At 41.5% G+C, this 22,607-nt stretch overlaps 1 protein-coding gene across 1 annotated transcript in view; it reads left to right on the top strand.

Moving 5' to 3' along the window:
* Sulf1 (Extracellular sulfatase Sulf1) overlaps positions 1-22,607 on the top strand; it is a 74,513-nt gene that overhangs the window by 4,576 nt on the left and 47,330 nt on the right. Inside the window, exons 4-6 of the mRNA XM_065441714.1 lie at positions 5,914-6,235; positions 10,208-10,358; positions 20,345-20,520. Of these exons, the coding sequence (XP_065297786.1) occupies positions 5,914-6,235; positions 10,208-10,358; positions 20,345-20,520 (649 nt within the window). The remainder of the gene's footprint in view (positions 1-5,913; positions 6,236-10,207; positions 10,359-20,344; positions 20,521-22,607) is intronic.

Consider the following 22,607-nt stretch of genomic DNA (forward strand, 5'->3'; position numbering starts at 1 on the left):
AGTGTTTCTGAAATAGCCTATTTTCACTTCGATAAAAAGTGGTTCAGGGCCCCTTTAAGTTCCATCGATCATCATCATCAGAGACTATTGTAGAAGTCTGCAGACTAGTTTTGAACTTTTAGTGGGAACCTAAATCTAAGTGCACTAACGTACGCATCCTGCCTTCAATGGAACATGGTTGCTGGGGCAGGGAATCAAACCAGCGACTTTAGGCTTAGCAACAGAATGCCATCATTACTTGGCCATAGTGGCAGTCTCACTTAATACCAGTGTCACATGGGTACCTATGAACTCCTTTAGAATAAGGAAGTGCGAGACTTCCTAAGTGATTTCGACATCAAGGAAGTTGTGGTCGTGTCACAAGGCCAATAAGGATATTTTAAATGTAGCCACTGCACCAGAGGCGCACTCAGCAATGTTTCAGTTTTGTACAGGTACAAGAATGTAACTTCTAATTACGCTCATAGCTATTATAATTGATGCTCTTATCATAAAAATATTATTCAATATATTTGATGCGAAAAACATACACCTCGTTAAATGTAAAAGTGTGCTTGCTAAACGTAGTAGTTCTGACGACGACGCTAGCCACCTTGTGTTTATCTGCGTTTTACTTTGCGGCGTGGCGAGTTGGCTCTGGGTTCTGCTACCTGAACTGTTGCAAAATATACTAAAACGCAACATTTTGTGCACGGTGATCTCCTGAGCTTTTCTGTTATTTTGTCTACTGTGCCGGTGTCAGTCATGAGTGGCCACACCGACCACTGCTTGACTAGCACAGCAAAGGTCATGTTTACATGAACCCGATGGGAGTGGGTCGAGTCGCTATTCGGGCTGACCGAGCCAGACTTTACCGTGTTTACACGAACTCGCTTCTGACGAATCGCAACAACGATGGCACACAGCGTCGAGCCGAGACATGAACGTGTTGGAACCGGGCTTCCGGTTCCCACTGCTGTCTGCAACAGTTCCATTTCATTGGTCTTATCGCTACGATGAGGTTGCACTGTACAGTGCCTTGTCTTGATCTTGTCCTGATACTATACGCGCTGCCACCGCATAAATCATGACAACCCAGTGTTCCCGCACAAGTCTCGGTGCTGCCGGGCCGGACCCATCTGCATTTACATTTGCGCTGCAAATGGGTCGGGCTAACTCAGCCTGTCTCAATGCTTGTTCAATCCAACCGGCTAGCGTTTACATGAACTCGAGAGGCATATTCCAGCCCGACAAGGCGCCTCAACCCAATTCTGTCTGGTTCGTGTAAACACCCTGAAAGATGAGAAAAACATGCTGCCAAGCGACCTAAGTCGAGAGTATTGTGCAGCAGCAAGCATAACTGTTGCTGAATTGTTCTTGTACATTTATTTAATTCAATGGAAACATTCTATACACACGCTTCCTTACTTTTAGTGCAAACAATAATTAAATTATCACTTTTACAGCAAGAAGTATGGGCACTAGAGTACTTCCTTCAGCTGCCGAGGGCGATCGCCGATCTCCCGTGACCAAAAGCTCCTTTAATCTCCCTCAGCGGAAGGGCGACCATGTGGCACTGAGTGCATCTCCCTCGAGACAACAACAACAACAACAACAAAAAAGTTAAAAGGAGATTGCAGGTGCCCGTGTGGCAGAGGTATAACACTGGTGTTCAATCGCCCATAAAATATTCCAGGCCATCTGAATGCATCGCCATGCTTTGCAGAGGGTCAGTGCAGCCAGCACGGTCGCGCATCAAAGCAAATATGTGCAGGTGCAGTGATGCTTATAGGCATGGCTTAGTGTTGTCTGCTGCATTAATTCATCAAGCCTGCATTTTGTTGCTGAGAAGTGAACCTTGCTTTCAGAAGCATATTGACGTCGCAGCAAGCCAGTTGTGCTTGAGTGCACCCCATGTGAAATGACAGTGTTTTCATGACCTCAAGCACAGTACACCGTGTCATCAAGTCTAGTAAGCTTTTACATTGGTATATGCAAATGTTATAGTAGCAGACAACACGAACTTGTACATCCAGGCACCACTGCACCTCTGTAGGTTTGCTGTGATCCACTGCAGCTGCTCTGGCACTTTGTGGAGCGTGGCCACTCACTCACGTGCCCCGTAATATTTTGTGGCTGACTGTACACGAAGAACACATTGCACCCCACATTTACTGCACAGTGCTGGTTCCACTGATGGTGCTGTGGCTGTGGAGAGGTGTCAGGATCAATGCATGGATTCCATTACGTCTTCCTTGTAGAAGAAACGCTTGATGAATAACACTTTTATAACTGGTCGGCCTTGCAAAACAAATGCAACTGCACATTGTAGTCTTTGGTCAAGATAATCTCCCAATTCGCATACTCATGCCACTGCTCCTGTTACCAAACTGTGGGTGCTTGGTAAAGAATCCCATGTGGTCAAAATTATTTAACTTCCCTGCTCCCCAACACCTTTCATAGCCAGTTTGTAAACTTGAAACACACAACCCCACATATTTAACTTCACTTTTACACAAAGCAACATTTTATTCAAAAATCTCCGTCGGTATATTGTACAAGTTATCATCTATCGCAACTACCAGTACTCTGGATTCTTAACCTTCCGATTTCACTAATGTTGGCTAAACTATGTGCAGACAATTCGCCAACTAACTCATGTTGACAGTGCTGCTAATTATTGTTGGTAAAAACATTCCTGGTTTTTGTTTGTATGACCACTTACAACACTCCCTTCATCTCTTATTGTTTTTCATTGCCCCTGTAAGTATTTTTCATCTTTTTTGTCTTCATACACTCATTTGTTTTCAAGCTTATAACTTGATTCCTGTTTCTATGATTTCATTTGCTCATGAAAGAGCAGAAGTTCAGCTTGTGGTACATGATGCATGTTGGCAGCCACAGCAGCTGAAACCTTTTATGCCTTCGGAATCATGAGCTTTATGCACTTCTCGGTGATTTCGGTCAGGAAATTTTCAGCGGGTTTTGAATGCCAGAAAGAGCCATTCTGTGGAAAAATGTATACTAAGTAGTTTTATTTCTGAAGGATTTCTGTGTTCCTGAAGCTCTTGTACAATCACCAACCGGTGTCATACTGTGGGCAGTCACTATATAAACCATTTTCTGTTAGGTCTTCAATGCCACTTTCATCTTCAGTGCTTTCATCTGAGAACATTGGCTGATTGTCTGAAGGCAGAATATATTCCTTCTTAGTATAAAAATCTTCAAATCCACTAGATTCTCAAGAGTGTTTACTACAAAACGCAAGTGGAAAAAAACGTTGCTATCAATCAATCAATCAATCAATCAATCAATCAATCAATCAATCAATCAATCAAGTTTTATTTTCGCCGCAGCCAATACATTGTTACAGCGAAAATAGGGGGCCAGAGAAAAAAGCTGCATCTGTGCAGCTTGACTAAGCTCTAGCCACCCGTACAACAGCAGTGACACGACGATTTATTATCTCGATTCAGTTATATAAACATATCACCAAAAAACGAAATAGAAAAAAAAAACTTGGACGCTTCTCTGTAGGACGCAGCTGTGATTCGTTGCACGGTTTTGCTTTGTTTTTTTTTAAATGAAATCTTTGTTGAGGCTCTATGATACTGAAAAAGTTATCCACTTGAATGAATACATGCAAAGAACAAAAAGTTAATGCAGCGCTGCCATATAGACATTGTTTTTATTGAAAAAGCACAAGCAATTAATTGCTTTGACCGTTTCTAAATTCATACCTGTAATTGGCACAGCCACAACACCATAAAGGGCATCTTTCTGAGGAGTGCTTCGTCCTTCGCAGCAATGGCGTCCACATACTGGCTTGTATGACGTCGTTCGAAGTTGCTCTTTTGTGCAAGAAGAATGAATGAGCCTACGTTGAACACGCTTTGAACAGTTTGGAAGATTTGCGGTAAACGTGCATGAATATGAAAATGGACAAAGGCCTCTCCCTGCGATCTCCAATCACCCTTGTCCTGCACCAGCCGATTCCAACTAGTGCCCGCGAATTTTTAAATTTCATCGCTCCACCTTGTCTTGTGCCGTCCTCGGCCTGCGTTTCCCTTCACTTGGTACCCATTCTGTAACCCTAATGGTCCAACGGTAATCTAACCGGCGCATTACATGACCTGCCCAGCTGCATTTTTTTCTCTTTATGTCAATTAGAATATCGGCTATACCCATTTGCTCTTTGATCCAAACCGCTCTCTTTCTGTCTCTTAACGTTATGCCTAACAATCTTCGTTCCATCGTTCTTTGCGTGGTCCTTAACTTGTTCTCAAGCTTCTTTGTCAGTCTCCAAGTCTCTGCCCCATATGTCAGCACTGGCAAAATGCCCTGATTGTACACCTTCCTTTTCAATGATAATGGTAAGCTTCCAGTCAGGAGCTGACCATGTCTGCTGTATGTGATCCAACCCATTTTTTTCTTCTTTGAATTTCCTTCTCATGATCAGGGTTCCCTCTGATTAATTGATCTCTGTAAACATGCTCCGTCACAAACTCTAGTGGTTGACTGGCGATCTTGAACTCTTGTTCCCTTGCCCGGTTGTTCATCATTACCTTTGCCTTCTGCATATTAATCTTCAACCCTATACCCACACTCGCTCTGTTAAGGTACTTAATCATTTGTTGTAATTCGTCTGCATTGTTACTGAATAGAACAATGTCATTGGCAAATCGAAGGTTGCCGAGATACTAGCCGTTGATCCTTACTTCTAAGCCTTCCCAGTTGAATAGCTTGAATACTTCTTCCAAGCACGCAGTGAATAGCATTGGAGAGATTGTGTCTCCCTGTCTGACCCCTTTCTTTATAGGTATCTTCCTTTTCTTGTGTAGAGTTAAAGTAGCTGTAGAACCTCTGTAGATAGTTTCCAAGGTATTTACGTAAGCGTTCTGTACTCCTTGATTACGTAATGCCTCTACGACTGCTGGTATCTCTACCGAGTCAAATGCCTTTTCGTGATCTATGAAAGCCATATAAAGAGGTTTATTGTGCTGTGCAGATTTCTGGATAACCTGATTAATGACATGGATGTGATCTATTGTAGAGTATCCCTTCCTGAAGCCAGCCTGTTCTCTTGGTTGACTAAAGTCCAGTGTTGCCCTTATTCTGTTAGAGATTATTTTGGTAAATATTTTATATAATACTTGGGAGTAAGCTAATAGGCCTATAATTTCTCAATTCTTTAATGTCTTCCTTTTTGTGGATTAGTATAATGTTTGCATTCTTCCAGTTTTCTGGGACCCTTGCTGTCAAGAGACACTGTATAGAGAGCCTCCAGTTTTCCAAGCATTATGTCTCCTCCATCTTTGATTAAATCAACTGTTATTCCATCTTCTCCTGCCGCCCTTCCTCGTTTCATGTCTTGCAAGGCCCGTCTGACCTCATCGCTAGTTATAGGACGAGTTTTTGTATGCTGTCCATTACTGTTTCTAATGGAGGTATCCTGACTCCTCTGGGTACAGGTCAGTATAGAATTCTTCCGCTGCTTTTACTATATCTTCGATATTGCTGATATTACCCTGCTTATCTGCACTTACAAAAATCAGCACGTGCACCGTGTTCTAGTGGACGTTAACCGAGAGATCAAGACATGGCACCATCATCTCATTCTTCTCTGTATCCTGAAATTTCTTCCAGTTTTCAAATTTCCAGTATTCATAGATGCTGCTGCCACCTGTGCTGCAGAGCTATTCGCTAGGAGATGACAGGGTGTGGAAGAGCACCTTTAAGATGTGTTCGTGTTCACCCTCCTAATTGGTTAAAGAATCCTGTAGCTTTCACAGGGCTGCACGGAACTACTGAAACAGAGTATATACTTACTTTTCCTTCATGCAACAGTTTGTTTTATACACAATTGCTCAAATAATAGTTACTTGCTTGTGGGGTCCCTGGTTTTTACTTTCTTTTTTTCCTTCCTCTCTGTAGCCTACTTTGGCAAGTACCTGAATGAATACAATGGCAACCACATTCCAACCGGCTGGCGGGAATGGGCCGCTCTAGTCCGCAACTCGCGCTTCTACAACTACACTGTCAATGTCAACGGCCACAAGCGCAAGCATGGCCTGGACTATGTTCGCGACTACTATCCTGACCTGGTGACGAATGACAGTGTGGCTTTCCTGCGCCAGTCCAAGCAACTGTTTCCAAATCGCCCAGTGATGATGGTTGTCTCCTATCCGTCCCCGCATGGACCAGAGGACTCAGCACCCCAGTACCAACATCTTTTTCATAATATCACGACACACAGGTGAGGATGATTGCTACGTTTGAATCTAGATGATGATCACAATTGATCCAAATTTTGCGTTTGTGTGAATTTTGAGAAAGTCTTAGCTAGAATGCATTTAGTACAACACATTCTGTTTTGCGATGACTTGAATGCTGTTTTGGGCTGCAGTGGATAATTTGAATTTTTACAGCACCTAAGGACATCTCAGTCATGAGTGCACAGCCATGGTTACAGTTACTAAGTTGGAATTCAAAATTTTGATCTTCCAGGATGCTGACTGAGACCTTCACACTTGAAAAGTTCTCACTGCAGAGTGTATTTAGTGCATGCTGTGTAGAAGAAAGAATGGGTGTGAAGTTGTATGCATTCCAGAAGGTTCAACACAGAGGGAAGAACACGACAGAAATCCATCAATGACTTTCAACTGAAAAAAACCTCCATAAATAAACAAGAGCATCTTACGGTCACTTTGTTGCTGTGGCTAAAGTTTCCTCAGGTTGATATGAATTTTGTATTATACGGATTATATGAGTCCCAAGAAATTGGCATCATCAGGACTCCACTGCAGCACAGCTTTGTGTTTCTAAGTGCTTCTGGCAGAGTGTGCTCGGTAATGTTATGTAACAAACTTAAGCTTTCCTTGCTTTACCTAGTAGTGTTTTGTGCCGGCCACAAAGTCTGTGTGAATAAGTTGCAGCCTCTCATGTACCTATAAGAGGATGAGGACCAAGTCTGACTTCTAGAAGCAAGCTATCTCTAACGTGACAAGGCTGACTGCTGTGTTTGGAGCTACTACAGTAAAACCTCGTTAATTCAGATTTCATGGGATTGAAAGAAATGCCCGAATGAGCCTATTCTCAAATTATCGAGAGTATCTAGAAAACAATAAACAAATGCTTACTAAGTCAACATACCTTCATTTACTGAATTGGCAAACCCCGTTTCTATTTTGCACTTGCTATTCTTGTCATCTCGTGACTGATTAGTGCTTGCAGCGGCGAAAGCCTCATGACTTCCTTTGCAGTGCGGCTGTGGCACATATATTTATCCGAGACATGTTTTTCACTACTGCGTACACGTCCCAATTTTTTTTTTTCGCCAGTGAGCTGGTCGCCAACAGATTGTTAGTCTATCATAGGGCAACTTGCACTCTGCATCCTCAACAGCTTCCTCTGCGTTTGTGACATTGTGCATGCACACATTGCACCTAGTCGAAACGAAACTAATGCTTGTCACAACTGCTGTGGACGAAACCGCGGTCGCTATCAACGTGATCTTGGACAGTGACCATACAATGCTGAAGGCACGTGGCCAATGCGCTCACCGAGTCAGAATGAAGCTGCTGTTTGTTGCAACTGCGGTCGCTATCGACGGGGTCATGGAAGGTGCAACCATGCACTTGTGCCAATATGCGCACAGAGTCAAAACGGAGGTACTGTTTGCCACAACTGCGGTCGCTGTCGACGTGATCATGGATGATGCAGCCATGTAGTTCTGAAGGCATGCAGCTGACGTGCGCACCAAGTCAAAACGAAAATAGTTTTCTGCAACTGCTACGGATGAAACTGCTCTCATTTGATGTGTTCATGGAGGGCAACTACGCATTTATAAAGGCGCACGGCCAATGTGGTGTTATGTGCAGTGGTAAACAGAAAATTAAAGGCTGTAAAGGCACAAGTAGGCATGAAGTCTTCCTCGTACGATTTTCGCTGACGGCTGTGGCGATGCGGACTCAGCCACTTCGTTTTAATTTGATTAGGCGCTAGCGCCACCTTTGCTGCGCATTGCACATTTGTGGCACTCTGTGCTCGCTGCGCTTTGAGAGTTGACCGAATTAACTGATCTGCAGCCAGATAAGTCTGAATTAACAAGTTTGATTATGTTAAATAATGCATACATCATCCAAGACCAAAAGACTGGTTTGAATTACCCGATTTTCAAAATTAACAAGGTTTTACTAAATTACAATTTCAAACATAAAGGAAGGGAAGTAACAGCAAATGGAATACTACATTTTGCATATAAATTTTGGAACATCAGTTACCCTTTTAGGCACTGTGTTCACAATTGTGCATGCAATCATAGTGGATCTAATGCAAGAGAAAGATTGTATTGATAGGAAAGACAGAGAGGCCGACCTGAGCTACTGCGCTCTAGTCTGTTACTCTGCATTAGGGAACAGGGAATGGTAGTAAAAGTACAGGGATGGATGATGATGATAAGAGAAGTGACGAGTGCTTGTGTGCATTAGGCGGTGGCACTACTAGAGCCACTCATCTAGTTTCGTATCGTGCAGAAACTTCAACAGCACTATAGTTGTCCACATTGAAGTTGTAGTGTCAGGTCATGGGCCGAGGATAGTGTGCTCTGACAGTGGTTGTCTGCCAACACTAGCTAGGAAATTATCTAGCATCCTTCGCTCCAGTATATATGCTGGGTAGTCACATAGTATGTGTTTCAGTACTTCAGGCGTCTGACGGTATGCACAATCAGGGCTGTGCAACTGTCCTATGATGTGTGTAGTGGTGGGTGAAAGCAGTGCCCAGCCGAATCGTGCGTAGCAATGATGCTTTGCTCTGTGTAACTTTCGGGGGCCGATCATATGTAGGTGTTTGTGGATGTTGCCAGCAGGGGCTCTGCATGCCTTTGTAAGGTCCTGCATGACTGCCTTGATCATTGAGTTGGTGTCAGGCCACGAGTAGGCAATCCGTCCTTCATCAGAGCAAGAGAATGCCGATCTTGGCTCTCTGTCAGTGGGTTCATTGCCAATCGCACCACAGTGACCAGGCACCCATTGAAAAGTGAACAAGTGGCCACCTCGCTGGGCACTGTGATCAAAGGCAAAAGGGCTGATGGAAGTAATGATAAAGTAAAGTAAGGGCTGATTGCTCTCTGTGGGCTGTTTTCTCGCTACTTAATTTGTGTTGAAGTGAGAGGCAGAACAAAGGGCAATTCGCTCGCTGCTTCTGTTGCACTTCCTCATGCCAGCATCTTGACAGCGAATGTCCACAGTCATAGAGTGAAATGTGTTCATGTTTACTTGTGTGTGTGACACCATGCTTGTTAATTTAGTTAGTTAGCAAATGTTTCCAAATTTATATGGCTGGTAAAACTACCATCCTTACTTCGTATAGCTGCCTGACAATTTGCTTTCGCAGTCGATGCTTTTGGGCGCAAAATCAAAATTTTGCGGAAGTGAAACTACTATCTACGAAAGTGATCACCCAAAAATACTGCCCAAGGAATGCTCTCTATCCTCTTCAGACAACGATGATGAGTGAACTCGTTTCTGAATTGTGATTCCCTGAATAAAGGTACAATTTTTTTTATCGGTCACCTTGCGTTACATTTGCAATTTTATTATTATATTTTGGTATGAATGGAAAGTCAACTCTCGCGTTACAATTGTGGTCGCATTGCATTCGGGTAAATACTGTAGTTTGAACCACTCAATGTGCTGTTTGACAGATTGGCCGCTGCCTTTCTTTCCTTGCATTCTAATGTGAAAGCATCAACAGGAACAATCAGTTAGCCTCACAAGTGTTCTATGGTGCATGCATGAAGAACACCAACGAAACAAATGACGAGATTAGCCATCTCACTAGCCTCTGCTCAGAGTGTAGCCTTTTTCTTATTGCCAATATACAGTGACAGTGCAGTGAGCCTTGTAGAATCACGGAAACATTCTCTTCGCAATGATCATCATGTGTGTGTGTGCTGTCTTTGTCACAAAAAAAATAAAGTTATGAGAAGCAGTGAAGAGCCATCACGCATGCAACATCGACTGTATTTTTGCAATTAATTTGTCTTCCCTTTTAAGTTTCTATTGTCTATTTACGTTGATGTAGAAGATATATGGTTTGGCAGCTTGGTGTTCGGGTTTTCGTTCCATGTTACATTCTAGTTCTGTGTGCCTAACAAGTAGAAACCTGGTTTAGCCAATGTTTTTTTGGCACCTGACTTGCAGTATGTTTTTCTTTCTTTTTGAAGGACACCAAGCTGGAATTATGCTCCAAACATGGACAAACAGTGGCTATTGCGTTACACTGGCCAGATGGAGCCGATTCACATCAAATTTACTGATATGCTTCATACAAAGCGGCTCCAGACTTTGCAAACTATCGATGATGCTGTGGAAAAGGTACTGATATTGTGGAATGTTGTCATCGTTTGTAGCCTGTTTTTGCTGGAGTTTGATACAGGGCTTAGTAATTTATTCTAACTTGGTGTAGATTGAATTTAGCCTGTTGGGAGGTGGAGTTTCAGTATATTATTCGTTCATAACAATTGGTTACAAGAAATCATATACAGACAAGGGTCCCAAAGTCAGACTGTACCGGGACCCTTGGATTAAAACAGGGTGTCTACTAACCGGGAAAACCGGGAATTCTCAGGGATTTTAAATAGTCTTGAAAAACTCAGGGGAAACTCAGGGAATTTGTGCCTCTATCAGGGAAAATTAGCTGTAATTTTATTGAAAAGGCGAAAGTCGCGGTAATCCTGGCTCGACTAACTGACAGAAATCATAATGAATCGTCTTTGACGCCCTGTCGTCGGCTGGAGGAGTTGCTAGTGTACAGTCAATGACTGACTTTCCGCATCCCGATAATTTGGACGGCTTCACGGCACCACCACATAGAGTCTTGTATCAGAACGTCTGAAATTTCGGACGCAAGAACTCTTTGCCATTCGATTCTTCTGGCGTTCTGCGGTGACCGCAGGTCCGAAACGGCTTTAATCAAAGCCACCACCACTGCAATTTTGATTGCCTCGCAGCCTCGAACCGGTGCTCTTGCACGCAGATCCACTGGCAGCCGTAGCCACCACTGCAGCAACGCTAGGCCTAGCTGCTTTGACGTTGGCCATGAAGCTTCTTGCCATTTGGTGCCACGTTTTTTATTGAAAGAATTCGCTGCTGTCAGCAATGGCATGGACTCCGCTTTTGTGGCCCTCGCGAGTGACTTAGAAGCTTGGAAAGCATAGTGCATTGCACAATGCTGGTTCGCGAAAGTAATCTTCGCCTCAATACAGAAATGTTACGCTGTGAAGCATATGCAAAAGTATTGCGGTGAAGTATAACAAGCGTGGCAAGGAGCAATCGTCGCAGGTCCAGTATGTATTCCTTAATTACATACTCATGCACCCGGTATTTCTTGTCACAGTACGAGCACCAATATGCCTAATACGTGTACAGACAGGCCTACAGAGTGTTTTTGAATGTGCCTGTGGCGGACTGAGCCCTTAAAAGCAGTAAATGACATGCATTTATTTTTTCCAACTGGCCGATTTTTCGGACGTATTTGTGGCCCCTCGGGAGTTCGAAAAATGGGACGTGGACTGTGCAACTGACCAAGAAGATGCTTCAAATGGTCCGTGGGGTAAACGAGGGGCAGAAGGAGGACAAGAACAGAAAGGACCTACGCATTGGGGAATGAACGGGAAAGGCAGCGTGCTGCCGCCGTTTTGAGCTAAAAAAAAAACAGTGTTCGCTGATGCCGAGGTTCAGGTGTCTCTCATCCAAACCAAAATAAACTCTTTAAAGCAGTGAAACACAACACAGGCATCGTGCGCAGGTTGAGATACAGTATGTCAGGACAGTTGAGGTTGGCTTATGAGCTGTTGAGAGAGAATCTCAATTGTGACAAAATTCGGGCCTCATACCACTGAGCTTGCTATTGGTTTATAGAAATAGCTCATACTCAAAAATATTTGCTTCTGTATGCACCCCCTTTTTATTTATATGTGAGAATGTTCGACACGATTTTCAATATTTTTCAAAGACATTTTATTTGCTGTGCATTTTTCTAACCCTTACCTTCTATTCTTTTTTTTTGAATAACATAAACACTACTCCTTAGTATTCAAATTGAATAAAGTTGTTTTTTTTGCATTTTTTTTAATATGCTTACTAGAGAGTGACAGCTTCGGGCGATATGGTTTCAGCCCGTCTTGACATAAAACATAGTTCTGCATCACTCAGGGAATTTTGCAAAGGCACTCAGGGAAAACCTGCGAAAATCAGGGAATTAGGAAATGTCAACTTGGTAGACACCCGTAGAAGTTGTATAAAAAATTAAAGTGGCATACAGAGCAGAGAAACAAAATAAGGAATTTAAAAAATATACGCAAGAAACTTAAAGATGACACACATAAAAAACAAAATGAAGAGGAAAGATGCACAGCCATTGCTAATTACACAGCTACTAATTAGCAAAATAACATTATAGGAAATTAATCAGACCGCAGAAAATTCTTGAGTTCCTATTTAAAAGACTACAAGGTAGATGACAACGTAGTGGAATATGGTAGTCTGTTCCAAAGTTTAACCTCGCAAAAAGAGGTAGCCATCTTTCCGTAATTAATATGACCTAAAGCCAACAGAAAATTTCCTTGTACTGTAAGCCTCGTGTTATTAAGATTAAAAAGGCGATCTGAACTAACGAAGTTGTAAAAAACTTGTTGAGTTAGTAATATTAGAGACAGTGAAGGGGGGAGAAACATGAGATCAGCCTAGATCGATGAGGCATTCATTCAGATCTTGTTAATTTCACAGTTGGAGGTTTTCTAGGAAAGAAGGGCCAAATTTCAATCTCTTGTACTTCATGCTGAAACTCCAGTGCTGGTATGTCAGTGTGATGAGGATTTTGAAGTATTTTCTTGTATTTTGGCTGTTGTGCAGTAAACGCTTTTGAATCTTGCCAAGTTCAGTCTTTAACTCCTCTAAAAAACAATGTCTTGTTTTATGGCATCTCCCAAACCAGTGTTGTTTTGAATTCGTCAGCATTGTATTTCCGACGGTGCAAGAGGTGATCACGTCCCCGTTAGGTGAAGCACCCTTGTAGGGACATGGCTTGGCACATTGCTCAGTATATCTTATGTAGTGGTTGAACGGGAGTTTGATACACGCATAGTACAGCGCTATACTTCTGCATGGGATTTACAAGGAAATGTTACAACTGTGCGATATAGACATTATTTTGGTGCATCTGAGTTTAATATATCTGAGATCAACTATAAACAATGCAAGATTTGGAGAGTGTGTGAACTGTATGTTACTGTACGTTTGAATCAACTATGGTAAACAGTCTGTACATTTCTCAGCCTTATCACTCGGGAACACACTAGCATTTCTTTTAAAAGTGCAGAAAGCTCACAGATGTCAAGCTGAAAAGCTTTCTTTTAGCTACTTTGAACTAATTGTAATATTCTACACCGTTGGATGTTCTCTGTTTTTGTGTAATGCATTAAGTTCATTGTCATTATTTTTGTTCTTTTCCAATATTTTTGTGCTGACATTTTTTTTCAGGTGCAGTTAAGCTCTATTTAACGAACGGATGACCATGCTCTAATTATTTCATTAAATCAGGAAGTTTGTAAAATTGAGAAAGCAATTTTTCAGTCCTTCGAAATCTAAAGTTATTTATTTTTTATTTTATTTTTATTTTTATTTCAACATCAGACGAAAGCAGAGCCTGATGTAGGGACAGAAGCTAAAGGCTAATGGAGCCTGACGAGGCCTCTGACCCCAAACAGTCTACAGCGGTTACAGATACAACACAAATCTTAGAAACAAAGGAAATAAAGTAAAAGAGACGCAGTATTTGACACCTATACACAAATGTAGTGCATATACTGTTGCACACAAATGACACATAACAAATCATACAATGATACATAATAGGATAATACAATGATACATAATGATACAATGAAACAATACAATGATACATAATAGGACGCTAAGCAAATTACTTGAATGAATCAGCACAAACAGCTGTTGTACAAAAGCATACAAATAAAATATAACTGTCAGTGAAACTGAATAATGTTGCTTGAAACGACACAAAAGTAAGATAGGAACAATTACTAGTCATTTTGTGTTATATAGAGTTTAAGTATCCTTTACGAGAAGACAGTAAAATATGAAAAAACACTTCAATTTTGGCTATAGTTAAATTGGCAGGATAACAATATCTCCCTAAGTTGGCTTTTAAATGCTTTTAATTTGCATTCAAAGTTTAGCTTGCCTTCAAATTTGTTTAAGATCGCAGGTATTTGATACGCCATTGTTTGCCTTCCATAATTTGTTCGGATTTTTGGTGTTCGGTGTTTTCGGTGCCTCAAAAGGTATTCAGCATTTGCAGAGTCCATAATTCCGTATAGTTTCTTCTGATGCATTAGTTGCAGCGCTTTTAAATAATATAACTGGTCTGCCTTTAGGATACCGTGTTTCTTAAACAGTGGAGCGGTTCTTAAGTCTTGTGGATTACCACAATAAGATTCAAAACAGCGCAGAATTTTCTTCTGCAAAGTAATTAGTTTAGTATAATTGTATTGCGTAGTAGTGCCCCAAACCATTAAGCCATAGGTTAATTTGGAATAAAAAAGTGAATAATAAATGTTCTTTTTTAGCCAGAGCGGTATGAGCGCAGATATCCTATATAGACATCCAACTGTGCGGGCAAGATCTACACTTAGGTTTCTAACGTGCACTGACCAGCTCAAGTCTTCCTGAAACCAAACCCCGAGAAATTTTTGTGTCTGAACTTGTTTTATAAGGGTGTTTTCAAATTTCACGTTAAGTTTGTGGTGTAGAGGTTTGTTGGGAGGACGAAATATGACATATGTTGTTTTAGAGGCATTTAATCTTAACTTGTTTCTGCTTAACCAGTTCGAAAGATGCACAAGGTAGTCATTTACAGAGGATTCAAGGGTCAGTAAGTTATGCGAAGAGAAAAAGACATTGGTATCATCAGCATACATTATGGTTTCAGCGGAACTATCAATTTTGACAATGTCATTGATATAGACAAGAAATAGTAATGGGCCCAATATGGATCCTTGTGGTACTCCTTGTTTTAGCTTCGCGAGTGTTGATACCGCATCATTAATTTTCACCAACTGATAACGATCATTCAGATAGCCATCTAGAAGATCTAGTACAATACCTCGGACACCGTATCTTGATAATTTGTTAAGTAATAAATCAAACTGTATGGAATCAAAAGCTTTCTGAATGTCTAAAAACAAACCTAGTGTATATTTTCTACATTCCATGTTTTCAATTATCCTGTCTTTGATGTGTACGAGAGCGTGTTCTGTCGATCGATGCTTGCGAAAGCCATATTGACATTGGGTTATGACCTGATGCTTTTCTAGAAATGAAACTAGCCTCTCATGAATGACGCATTCAAATATTTTAGATATTGTAGGAAGTACTGAAATAGGTCGGTAGTTAGATAAATTGTTTGTATCACCTCCTTTGAAAATTGCGGTGACTTTGGCGATTTTTAATAGCTTAGGAAATACGCCTGTTGTTAGAGTGAGGTTAATTATGTAGCTAAGAACTTCACATATTAAAGGCGATATTAATTTTATTTCATTTGAACGAAGTTCATCCACGCCTGGAGATGTATTATTCTTTAGCTTGCCAATTATACTTGAAATTTCACTAGGATCAGTAGGTTTCAGGAAAAGAGAATGATTCAATATGGTGTCTAGTGGCATACTGTCGTCGCTGACAGTTTCGCTCATGGTATTGTAGGAGCCAGCATCCACAAAATGTGTGTTCATTGTATTAGCTAGTTGTTCACCGATGAGTGTTTTACCATCAAGTACGAGCTGCGTAATCCTATCCCTAGTTTTTGTTCTTGAAGTGAGCGAGTTTACAACCTCCCATATTCGTCGCTGATTATTATATATGCTCTCAAAAAGATTCTGATAGTAGTACTGTTTTGCTTTTCTTAACTCCGTCGTTAAAGCATTCCGATACTTCTTAAACTCTGTGAATGTATTTGGATCCCGTGAACGGATAAAATCATGGAATAACTTATTTTTTATTTTGATACGGTGATAAAGCTCTGAATTAATCCAAGGTTTTTTGTGTTTTCTTCTATTACGACCGGTCGGCTGTAATACAGGAAATGCGGCATTGTATGAAGCGTGTAGTAAAGAAAAGAATTTCTCGTAAGCGCTGTCTGCATTTTCGTCATTGTAAACGTCACTCCAGTCAATCAGACTGACCAAGTGGAAAAATTCTTTTTGTCTTGGAAGGTTTATGGCTCGTCTACCTTCTCTGTTTATATAGGGCTTGTCATAGTGCTTAGCGATTGAAAAAAGCAAAAAGACTGGCAGATGATCACTAAGAGCATATGAAAATAAGAGCATATGAATATGAAATATTCCGCTCGAGATGTCTCGTGGACTGAAGTTTGTTATGCAAACATCCAAAACAGTGGCAGTTTGTTTTGTAAGTCTTGTAGGTTTATTTATATGGTTTGCGAAGCCATACGTAGATAACAGTGTCTCAAAATTTTCCACGTAAGCATCATTGGAACTTAAGTCGATATTGATGTCCCCCATAATAATGCAAGATGCGTTTGAAAAGACAGGGGAAGCCAAGAGTAAGTCCACAAACTCTACGAAACGACCTTTGTGCCCTAGCGGAGGGCGGTAAAGAGCGACCACCACTATTTTGTCGATACGCAAGCACAAACATTCACAATCGGCATTCATTACCGAGAAATCACTAAACACTTCATAAGTAAAGGTATTCTTAAAGTAGATAGCCAGCCCTCCACCCTTTTTTTGCCTACGACAAAGATATTCAGACCGATAGCCTGGAAAGTTTGGTTTTGTGTCGTTATCTGAAAGCCATGTTTCATAGTGACACGCAAAGGCTACTGAGGCATTATGTTTGCCGATAATCCAGCCATCTGTTGCATAAACCATGAAATAATGAAAGCAACCACCACTGGCCCGACCGCGGCGGTGTTGAGTCGGCTGTTCCATGTATGGGCACCATGTGCAGCCTCGTCAAAATAAAGCTAGGGATGGTGCCATGGTGCCTAGATGTTTCAACGTGATAGATTTAGAGCGTACGCTCGAAGAATAACACGTCTGTGTCAAAATTAGAAAGAAGTCGCTGCTTTTTTCACTAATTTATTTGAGGAGAAACTTCATCAAATTGAGTGCGGCCAAGTTTGTTTCATTAATTCAGGTTGATAGTAACACTGAACCCTATTAGTAGCTGCCGGGGAATGTAGATTTCTTCGTTAGATCGGTAACTTACTAAAATCAGGTTTCATTAAATTAAGTTTTAACTGTACTGAAAATTGTACCTTTGAAGTATTTAATTGCTAACAATTTCTTCACAAACATGCATTGTATTTTGATCACTCGTACGTTACATCTAACAGTATTTTATAAGCTAAGTTTCACATGTTACTACCGTTATGTTTCAATAATTCTTGGTTGTAATGCACAGGAGGTCCCAATTCAATTTTTAACCATAAGACCTCCTTCTGCATAATGAGACCACCTCAATATAACAAACTTCAACATAATTAAGTTCTCTATTATAACCAGGGTGTCTACCAACCGGGAAAACCGGGAAAACCGGGAATTCTCAGGGATTTTGAGTAGTCTGGAAAAAGTCAGGGAAAACTCAGGGAATTTGGGCCTCTATCAGGGAAAATTAGCGGCAATTTTATTGAAAGGGTTGAAAGTCGTGGTAATGCTGGCTCGAGTAGCAGACAGAAATCGTAATGAATCGTCTTTGATGCCCTGTCGTTGGCAGGAGGAGTTTCCAGTGTACAGTCAACGAGCGACTTTCCGGATTCCCGATAATTTGGACGGCTTCGCGGTGCCATCTCGTACCCCATAGTGTCAACGTATCAGAACGTGTGAAATTTCCGACGCAAGAACTCTTTGCCGTCCAATTTTCCGGATGTTTTGCCGCGACCGCAGGTCCGAAACGGCATTAATCAAAGGCACCACCGCTGCCGTTTTGATTGCTTCGCCGCCTCGAACCGGCACTCTCGCACGCAGATCCGCTGGCACCCGTTGCCACCACTGCGGCAACGCTAGGCCTAGCTGCTTCGACGTTCGCTATGAAGCTTCTTGCCATTGGGTGCCGAACTTTTTATGGAAAGAATTCGCTGCTGTCAGCAATGGCACGGACTCCACCTTTGTGGTCCACGCGATCGGCTTAGAAACTTGGAAAACACGGTGCGTTGCATAATGCCGGTTCGTGAAAGTCAGCTTCGCCTCTGTACAGAAATGTTACTCGGTAAAGCTTACGGAAAAGTATTGCAGTGAAGCATAACAAGCGTGGGAAGGGGCTATTGCCACGGAATACAGTATGTATATCTTAACTATACACGCGGGCACCTGGCATTTCCTGTCACAGTACGAGCACAGGTATGCCTAATATGTGTGCCGACAGGCCTTCAGAGCGTTTTCGAACGTGCCTGTGGCGGTTTGAGCCCCTAAGGGCAGTAAATGACACGCATTCATTTTTTTCCAACTGGCCGATTTTTCGGACGTTTTCGCGGCCCCTAGGGAGCTCGAAAAATCGGTCGTGGACTGTGCAACTGATTAAGATGCTTCAAATGGTCCTTGGGGCGAATGAGTGGCGGAAGGCGGACAAGAAGAGAAGTGACCTACGCATTGAGGAATAAACGAGAAAGGAAGCTTGTTGCTGCCGTTTTGAAAGAGCTTGAGCTCAAAAAGTAAAGTTTTGGCTGATGCCGAGATGCAGGTGGCCCTCATCCAAACCAAAATACACTCTTTGAAGCAGTGCAACACAACACTCGGGCGTCGTGCGCGGGCTGAGAGTATGTCAGGACTGTTGAGGTTGACTTACGAGCTGTTGAGAGAGAATCTCAATTGTGACAGAGTTCAGGCCTCATCCCACTGAGGTTGCTATCAGTTGATAGAAATAGCTCATATTAGAAAATATTTGCCTTTGTATGCATCTCCTTTTATTCGTATTTCATAATGTCCAACCCTATTTGCAATTGTTTTCGAAGACACTTTATTTGCTGTGCATTTTACTAACCCCTGCCTTCTATTCTCTTTTTGAATAACATAAACACTGCTCCTTAGTATTGAAATTGGATTAAGTTGCTTTTTTTTCATGTGCTTACTAGAGAGTGACAGCATCAGGCGATATGGTTTTAGCCTGTGTTGATATAAAACATAGTTCTGCATCACTCAGGGAAATTTGCAATGGCACTCAGGGAAAACCTGGAAAACTCAGGGAATTTGGAAATGTCAACTTGGTAGACACCCTGATAACACAGTTTTGAACTTTTTATAATTTGATCCATAGAACATGATGTATTTAGAACCTCAATATAACAATGTGTGTTTATACACAATTTCAGTATAATGAAATTTTACTGCCAATGCGAAGGAATACCGAGACAATAAATGGGAACTTCCGCAGACCAGATGGTCAAATGGTTGAATCATGCAGTGACTTGTGAAGAGCTTCTGCCAAGGAGCAGCCTCATGTTTCATATAAACCCCAAGTGTGATAAGATCCTATCGCGCTCCGCTGTGGGCAACACTATCAGCCACACAGGTGGTGAAAATGTGGCTGGCTTTGCTTCGTACCACTGATGTGAAGTTATTATCCACATGGCAACAAACCATATTTTTTCATTGCTGGCAATTCAACAAAATGAATCTCTTTTTCATTTAATTTTGCTCTTTCTGATTGCCTGATAATTTGGAAAATATTGTGACCCTTTCCGTGTAAGAAAAGTCCCTTGGCAACTGTACTTATGTGCATAAAAGACCAAATTTCGATGGAATGAAATTTTCATATAATGAAGCAAATTGCTGATTTTACCTTCTTCATTATATTTAGGTTTAACTGTACATCTACTCATGCTTCGTGAGTGACATTAATATATTGTTTTTGATTACCCGCCGTGGTAGCTTAGTGGCTGGGGCATTGTGATGCTGAACTCAAGGCCATTGCTTTGGATCCTGGCTGGGGTGGGCACATTTTGATGTGGGCAGAATGCAAGAATGCTCATTCACTTAGGTTTAGGTGCATGCTAAAGGCCCCAGGTTGTCAAAATTAATTTGTAGTCTCATCCACTGCACTGTGCTTCATAATCATTTCGTGGTTTTGGCTTGTAAAACCCCAGAATAACTGACTCCGATTTTCATTTTCATGCTGTTAAGGTTCTTTTTACTCTTTTACTGCTTCCGAAGTGTTTATTTGGTGGAAGGTCTTGCCAAGCTTGGTTAAAGCAGCTTGTGTCCGATGTCTTTGTTGTCACTTACCCTTGTTTGACCTGCTGCTGTATTTTCCTCTGTCTTGAATTGCAGCTGTACAATGAACTGTTAAGCTTAGGGGAGCTGAACAACACCTACATTTTCTACACGTCTGATCATGGCTATCACCTTGGCCAGTTTGGCCTTGTGAAAGGAAAATCGATGCCTTTTGAATTTGACATTCGGGTACCCTTCTATGTCAGGGGGCCGAAGGTACCTCCAGCAACAAGGTGAGTTAGGTTTCATTGTTACCTGTTAGCAAACCAAACAGGGAGTGTCAAGCTTATTACGTGGGGAGTCTTCCAGTATTTTTGCTCACGTGTTGATGTTCACAAAGATGAGAAACATATAGTAATGGGTTGTAAAGCAAGCCTAGGTGATTAAGGGTAAGCAATATTAGCATACGTTCGAGTTCAGTCACTATTAATTAACCCGTTAGGGTTACTGAGTGACTATGGTGCTTTGGTGCTGCATACATAGCTGCCGGGTCATTTCCTGGTTGCAACGGTTGTGTTCTTTCTGGGGGAAGAACGAAAATGCTTGCGTACTTTAATTTAGGGGCATTTTAAAGACGTTTACGTGGTTAAAGTGATTTGAAAGCTCTCCACTACAATGTTATTCACAGCCATTGGTGCTACGTTGGGATGCAACACCCCATAGGTTACTACTACTACTACTACTACTACTACTACTACTACTACTACTACTACTACTACTACTACTACTACCACTACTATGTACTACTACTACTGTGATTAAGCTGCAGTTTCTACTGATTCCACGATCTGAAACCTCCTTGATAAACAGACTGCAGCAGCAATAGAAGCTATGTAGTACTGGGCCATGTGATATAGCAACTTCATGTGGATTACAACGCAACCAGTGTGGCATCTCGGGGCTGTAAGGTTACTAAAGTGAAATTGCTTGAAGTGTGCAATAAACGGAGAGAACTGGAACATAAAACTAACAGGATAAGTAACAGCTTGCATGGATTCTCATCCTGAGTTGGATTGCTGTGATAAGAGATGCTCTGCAGCACCCAGTGATTGGCTAAAGCATTGAAATGAGTTCTGCAAGCCCACTTGCAATTAATACTACAAGCACATATACTGCATGCTACTACAAGTGCCTGCCAGTCCAATATACAGGGTGTTTCAGTGAACACTTTCAAAAGTTCCTAAAGGTTGCCTGTGGCAGATAGCACAATTCTAGTTCACGAGTTTGTCTACTCAAAGCGACAGTCACTGCAGAAAATTGAAATACCTTAACAACTAATTAAACATCACTAATTAACATTTTAACTAAAAACCTTATGGCCCATATTACAATTTGCAAATTCTAGCCAAGGAGTTCGCAGGCTGGATCCACTTCGAATGAATTCTCAGGATGACGCCAATTTCGAGATATTAATTCCCGAACTTTGCGGAGAAATGCATTGGCATTCCAGTTACTTTTGTGCTTGAATACATGCAACGACATTTTCTTAGGAATGTAACTGGAAAGCCAATGCAATTCGCCGCAAAGTTCGGGAATTAATATCTCGAAATTGGCGCTATCCTGAGAATTTGTTCCAAGTGGATTCGCCTTGTGAATTCCACTGCGAGAATTCGTAAATTGTAATATAAACCTTAAGTTAATTAGTTGAAAACGTAATGCATTTTTGTTAATTACTCGATTATGTGTTTCAGCTTTTGTGCAAATAATGTCCGCCACTTCGAGTAGGCCAGCTCATGAACTAGAATTGGGCTATTTGCCACAGGCAACCCTTAAAAAAATTTGAAAGTGTTCACTGAAACACTCGGTATAGAAGAAAGCTACGATGTACTGAATTTGCATGTATCAATCTCATATAAAAACATAGAGCAACTCTAACTGGGGTAACCATCCCACAGTGATTAGAAGTGAATGGTATTTTACTGTCAAAACAAATCCTAGCCATGAATGTACAAAATTTCAGGCTCTACAAAATTAAAAAATATATATAATTGTGTTCTGCTTTCATATTTTCTAAGTATGTTAGAGGATAGGGACAGTTTTGTATGCAAAGGGTCGCATTAAGGTTGACCATGATTCTTCGCAGTAGATGATGCATGAACTGTAGCACCACTAAATATGTTCGGAATATGTAACATTATCATTTTGCAGTATTCCCCTCATTGCATGGCAAATCATATGCATCGCACTGCAATTCTAGCTGTTGTGGTGGCAACCCATATGATGGCAATCGAGGACCAGCAATCTGGAATCATACCGTATTTACACGATTGTAAGTCGACCCCTTTTTTTAAATTTGAAAGTCTGAAGTTGGGGGGTCGAC

The sequence above is a fragment of the Dermacentor albipictus genome, chromosome 3 (genome assembly GCF_038994185.2).
Source record: "Dermacentor albipictus isolate Rhodes 1998 colony chromosome 3, USDA_Dalb.pri_finalv2, whole genome shotgun sequence".
Taxonomy (NCBI): Eukaryota; Metazoa; Arthropoda; class Arachnida; order Ixodida; family Ixodidae; genus Dermacentor; species Dermacentor albipictus.